Source organism: Lolium rigidum, chromosome 6 (assembly GCF_022539505.1).
Source record: "Lolium rigidum isolate FL_2022 chromosome 6, APGP_CSIRO_Lrig_0.1, whole genome shotgun sequence".
Classification (NCBI taxonomy): domain Eukaryota; kingdom Viridiplantae; phylum Streptophyta; class Magnoliopsida; order Poales; family Poaceae; genus Lolium; species Lolium rigidum.
The window spans coordinates 218,617,401-218,622,951 of record NC_061513.1 but is presented as its reverse complement, the minus strand read 5'-3'; the positions used below and the strand labels follow the sequence as shown (position 1 = coordinate 218,622,951).

Genomic DNA, 5,551 nt, shown 5'->3' with positions numbered 1-5,551 from the left:
CTCGTCAGGATGCTTGTCACTTTAGGCTCGGCCAGTAGCTGAAATTCTAGTCCTCGTACTTCATTGTCATTAATCTGCATTTAGGTTTCACATTTAAGACCAAATCAGGTGGTATGAAAGGATTAAAGCAGTTGAGCTACCAAAAAATAATACACCAAATCAATATGAATAAAATTCACCATACAATATATTTTCTCAATATATCTATTTAATATTATAGATGCTGATATTTTTCTGTATCTTTGATCAGAATTAGTAGGGTTTGTCTTTTATCTAAACTTATAGGCTTTACAGTTGAGAACAAAGGCAGTATATATTAATTTCAGTGTAGTACAACGCAGCAATCACACGACTTTAAGTTGAAGCTGATGTTGTAGATAATTTTTGAAAAGTATTCCAAATTTTAATAAATATTTTATTTGGTATTAAATCTTGAGCTGAGATGGTACCCACTACTTCAGGATTGATGGTGTCATGAACATATGCTCGATGATCGTAGACGGAGGGTATGTCTGAGCCACTTTCTAAATCGTTTTTCTTCTCTGTTCGGGATGTTCTATATCGGGCTGCCCTAGCTAGCGCTCGAGCGCTAGGGATGGATTAAGCGATCGGTTTCCAACCAAAAAAAAATTCCATTTTTGGCAAATTTTGGACTGTAGTGGAGGCTATTAAGGGAAAGTTCTGCATGCATGTTGAAACAGACGAATCTGCTGATGTAAGCGGAATCTTTTCCAAATTTCAAAACTCAAAACGTTTTATCTCACAAACGACAACTCCGATTTAAGATCTGTTTTCACCAATAAATCCGTCTCGACGAGGTCTTCAAAACTAGCACCCATGTTGATATGTTTCGAGAAACTTTTTTTCTGGCTAAAAGTTATCAACCCTCTCCTATTCGAATAATCAACCCCTCAGTACTTGAGTGATCAACGGTAAATGTATAAAATTATCAACCCTAGTGCGGGGTATTGAGGGAAAGTTCGCATGCATGTAGAAACGAGACGAATCTGCGATGTCGGCGGAATCTTTTCCAAATTTCAAAATTCAAAACGTTTTAACTTTCAAACGACAACTCCAAATTAAGATCCGCTTTCACCAATAAATCCGTCTCGACGAGATCTTCAAAACTAGCACCCATGTTGATATGTTTCGAGAAACTTTTTTCGGCTAAAAGTTATCAACCCTCTCCTATTCGAATAATCAACCCCTCCGTACTTAAGTGATCAACGGTAAATGTATAAAATTATCAACCCGGTACGAGGTATTGAGGGAAAGTTCGCATGCATGCACAAATAGACGAATCGCTGATGTCAGCGGAATCTTTTCCATATTTCAAAATTCAAAACGTTTTAACTTTCAAACGACAACTCCAAATTAAGATCCGCTTTCACCAATAAATCCGTCTCGACGAGATCTTCAAAACTAGCACCCATGTTGATATGTTTCGAGAAACTTTTTTCTGGCTAAAAGTTATCAACCCTCTCCTATTCGAATAATCAACCCTCCGTACTTAAGTGATCAACGGTAAATGTATAAAATTATCAACCTGGTGCAGGGGTATTGAGGAAAGTTCCGCATGCATGCACAAATAGACAAATCTGCCGATGTCGGTGGAATCTTTTCCAAATTTCAAAATTCAAAACGTTTTAACTTTCAAACGACAACTCCAAATTAAGATCCGCTTTCACCAATAAATCCGTCTCGACGAGATCTTCAAAACTAGCACCCATGTTGATATGTTTCGAGAAACTTTTTACGGCTAAAAGTTATCAACCCTCTCCTATTCGAATAATCAACCCCTCCGTACTTGAGTGATCAATGGTAAATGTATAAAATTATCAACCCGAAAGTTAATTTTGTTTTAAACATTTTACCGAATATTTTTTAGTTTAGAAGCTATCAACCCGGTGTCCTGTTATTTATCAACGGTAAATATAAATAACTACCAACCCTAAAAATCTAACTTCATTTCGAATATTTTGGCGACTCTTTTTAGTTTACAAGTTATCAACCCGGTGCTCCGTTATTTATCAATGGTAAAATATAAATAAATATCAACCCTAAAAATTTAATTTAATTTAAAAAATGTAGCAGCTCTTTTTTTGTTTACAAGTTATCAACCCGGTGCCCCGTTATTTATCAACGGTAAATATAAATACCTAGCATCCCTAAAAAGTAAATCTCATTTAGAAATATTTTAGCAACTTTTGTTAGCTTACAACTTAAAACAATACTTAATTTGAGTAGCAAGTGGTAGTTCATTTGAGTTGCAAGTGGATCTTCCCACCCGTTATTTTCCCCCTTAAAAACCACTGACCCGAAAAAGGGAATTGCAAAAGGACCCCATTAAATATGAATTACCGTATGAAAATAAACCCAAAAGGGCAAAAAGGGAATTGCAAAAAGAGAATTGAGAGCCTGCCTCGTGCTGAAGAAAAAGAGTGATATGATATGTGTATGCATGCAACAGCTTATGAAAGTGTGAACGCTCATTAAATGCAAATCCATGAGATGATGCATGCGTATGTGCGTAAATGCAGTGTAAGCAGCTCTTGTGCTACATGCAACTTGCGAAGTAGTAATAGAAGGCTGTTAGTGTGAATACGTGTGAACGCAATTAAAACATCTAAGCTGATAAAAGTGAATTGACTCGCTTGCAGCGACGCTTCCACGTGAAAAGTGATTGCTCAAGCGCTCGATTGCCAGGGAGGGGATTCGTTCTATATCTGGGTTGGACGGAAAACCAAATGATTTAAATTAGAGCGCAGAAATAGATTATAGCACAAGAAAAGAAAGCAGAAATAGATTAATGGGGTCAAGAGGGAAAGTTTCTTTTAAGACAAATAAGGCAGTTTAAAATTAGAATGCCAGAGCATACCCAGGCAATAATTGAACAAGCAGAGCCTTAATCACTACCTGTCAACGTGTCCTATATATATTAGGATCCCACAGCAATTAACCCAAGGATACTGCTAATATAGAGGAGGTGGACAGGCCAGCCCCCTCTGGCCTTGTTCTCTCCCCCACATGCCCTGCCCAAGGTGATTGATTTCAACCATCCATGGATGCTTTGCCCTGTTGCTTTGCTTAGAACAAGAGAAGATCCAGCATGTGAATTGCTAATTTCTCTGTTCATCGTTCTCATCCGATTTCGTTTCCTGTTTGTTTGTTGGTTGGTTATCTGTCGCAATCTTTGTGGTGCCAGCTCTGTTCATCTTGCAGTTTCTTGTTTCCCTGATTGGATTTGTTTCTTGATGTGATTGGACTTTCTTGTTGGATTGATGATATATATGTCAACAGCAATGCAACCTTTCTGTTGTTTCCGGAGCCTGGAAAGAAATGCATCCGATCATTCGATCTGATGACAAACAAAAAGGGCAATTTGGTTAGCTTGCATTGTACGGATGGAGAACAGGATTCCATGAATCGCATCCAGAATTGGTGCAGTGCATGGCTGCATTGGATTCCGATGCTTTAGATTCCTCCACCATTGCTTTGTCGAGCTTTGATTGATCTTCCTTTTTCTAATTGATTCCTCGCAGCCAAATCTAAGGATCGCAGCTGCTCCATTGAGGGGGGAAAGGCGCAGCGAGATCAAGAGCAATGGGGGAGCTGGTGGTCGCCGGGAGGTACTGGTGCCACATGTGCGCCACGGCGGTGAGCCCTGTAGCGGCGGAGGCAGGGATGGAGATCAAGTGCCCGTATTGCAGCAGCGGCTTCCTCGAGGAGATGGAGACCGCCCGCAGCAGCGTCGCCAACGGCAGCGGCCACGCCCACGCCCACGCCCACGGCGGAACTTACCCCAGCGCCGACAACGCGATCTCCATCTGGGCGCCGATCATCGACAGCATGGTCGGTGATCCCGTCCGGCGCCGCCGCAGCAACCGGCGTACTGTGGATGCCGTCGCTGCCGCAGAGGACGAGCTGGACAACGTCGACTTCTCGCGGCGCCGACGTCGCGCCACCGCGTTCTTGCGGCTCCTGCAGGCGATCCGGGAGCGCCAGCTCCAGCGCCTTGAATCCGCTGCCTCCCTCAGTGGCACCGGTACCGGCCTCGAGGCAGAGCACTACAGCCCTTTCGGCCGGAGCATCTTCGCCGCCGCCCCCCTCGGCGAGCACGGCATGGCGCTGGGCGACTACTTTCTTGGCCCCGGACTGGACGCGCTGATGCAGCAGCTGTCCGAGAGCGAGGCGGGCCGGCAGGGCACGCCGCCGGCGAAGAAGGACGCCGTGGAGGCGCTGCCGACCGTGGAGGTATGCGGCGGCTGCAACGAGGACGACGCGGCCAGCTGCGCTGTGTGCCTGGAGGACTACGCCTCCGGCGAGCGCGCCCGGGAGCTGCCCTGCAGGCACAGGTTCCACTCCCACTGCATTGTGCCTTGGCTGGAGATACACAGCTCGTGCCCCGTGTGCAGGTTCCAGCTGCCGGCCGACGACGAGCCGAAGAACTCATGCGGCAGCGGCAGTGGGAGTAACAGCGGCACCACCACCACCACCTATGTCACCTATGTTAGTGCTGATGTCAACGACAGCGGCGATGGCCATGGCAATGAGATTGGCGATGGCGGGGGAGAGGCAGCGGGCAATGCCGCCGTTGAGCACGATGATGGTGGTACGGAAGCTGAAGAAGGAAACGTGAGCCGACTGCCGGCGTCGATTTCGTGGCTCAATAGCCTCTTCCCTCAGCAGGCGCCATCGCCGTCGTCCACTTCGACTTCCGGCAGCAGCTCGCGGTACTATGAGGACTAGCTAACTGCTGGGTTCGCCTTGCCCGCTGCTTTGGAAAGGATCACGTCACCGATGTGCTACCGCCATGGAAGTTTGGAGATTTTCTCCGTCTCTTTGTGTAATACGAAACTGGCCTCGCATGTGCATTGGGCCATTTGTGTGTAAGTTTAAAATCAAGGCTTGTACAGTTAACATTCGATACATTTTTGGCAATTATGACTGATTTTCATCAATTTCCAAACTCAATCCTGTACCAAAATGCACCAGCCTTGGCAAATTTGACCAAATTGCTACTGCTCCCTCTCATCCATAGTGTCGTTTGATTTAGTGCAACTTTGTACTCCCTCCATCCACAAAAGGATGTCAAAAGTTTGTCTAAATTCAGATATATCTAAACACTCTTTAGTGTATATGTACATTTAAATTTAAAAAAATTTGCGTACAGAGTATCTTGATACATTCAAATTTAAACAATCCTGCGTACACCGGTACTTAGAGCAACTCTAACGGATGCTTGAAATCTAGCGTGCCCAAAAAACCCGCTAAAATACGGCGCGACAGCTAGTTTCGATGCTCAGAGGGAAAAAGCGGCCACGCGGGCGCAAGATTCCGCGCACCCGAACAAGCGTACGATAAAAAGTCGAGGCCACATGCCAACAATTGCCACTTCGCTTCGCTGAAATTTCCCCTCCTCTCCCCACAACCGCAGCCACGCGTCCTCTCTCTCTCCAGCGCTCGCCACCGCACCGGGCTGCCCTGTCGCCATGCCGCGCTGCTCCAACACCTCCGGCTACACCGACGTGCGGACCGCATCATCCTCGGC

At 45.6% G+C, this 5,551-nt stretch overlaps 1 protein-coding gene across 2 annotated transcripts; it reads left to right on the top strand.

Annotated features, from left to right (window-relative positions):
- The first annotated feature begins 2,951 nt into the window (after nucleotides 1-2,951).
- LOC124662049 (E3 ubiquitin-protein ligase SIRP1-like) lies at nucleotides 2,952-5,021 on the top strand. Of its 2 annotated transcripts, none has more exons than XM_047199935.1 (2): nucleotides 2,952-3,041; nucleotides 3,543-5,021. In XM_047199935.1, the coding sequence occupies exon 2, from the start codon at nucleotides 3,604-3,606 to the stop codon at nucleotides 4,747-4,749; it is 1,146 nt and encodes a 381-aa protein (XP_047055891.1). In that variant the 5' UTR covers nucleotides 2,952-3,041; nucleotides 3,543-3,603; the 3' UTR covers nucleotides 4,750-5,021. The 2 variants fall into 2 exon arrangements, with proteins under 2 accessions (XP_047055891.1, XP_047055892.1); XM_047199936.1 differs by lacking the exon at nucleotides 2,952-3,041 and adding an exon at nucleotides 3,050-3,441.
- The last annotated feature ends 530 nt before the right edge of the window (nucleotides 5,022-5,551 follow it).

Excerpts from the sequence above, each read along its gene's own strand:
- LOC124662049 (XM_047199935.1), top strand. The coding sequence starts at position 3,604 with ATGGGGGAGCTGGTGGTCGCCGGGAGGTACTGGTGCCACATGTGCGCC.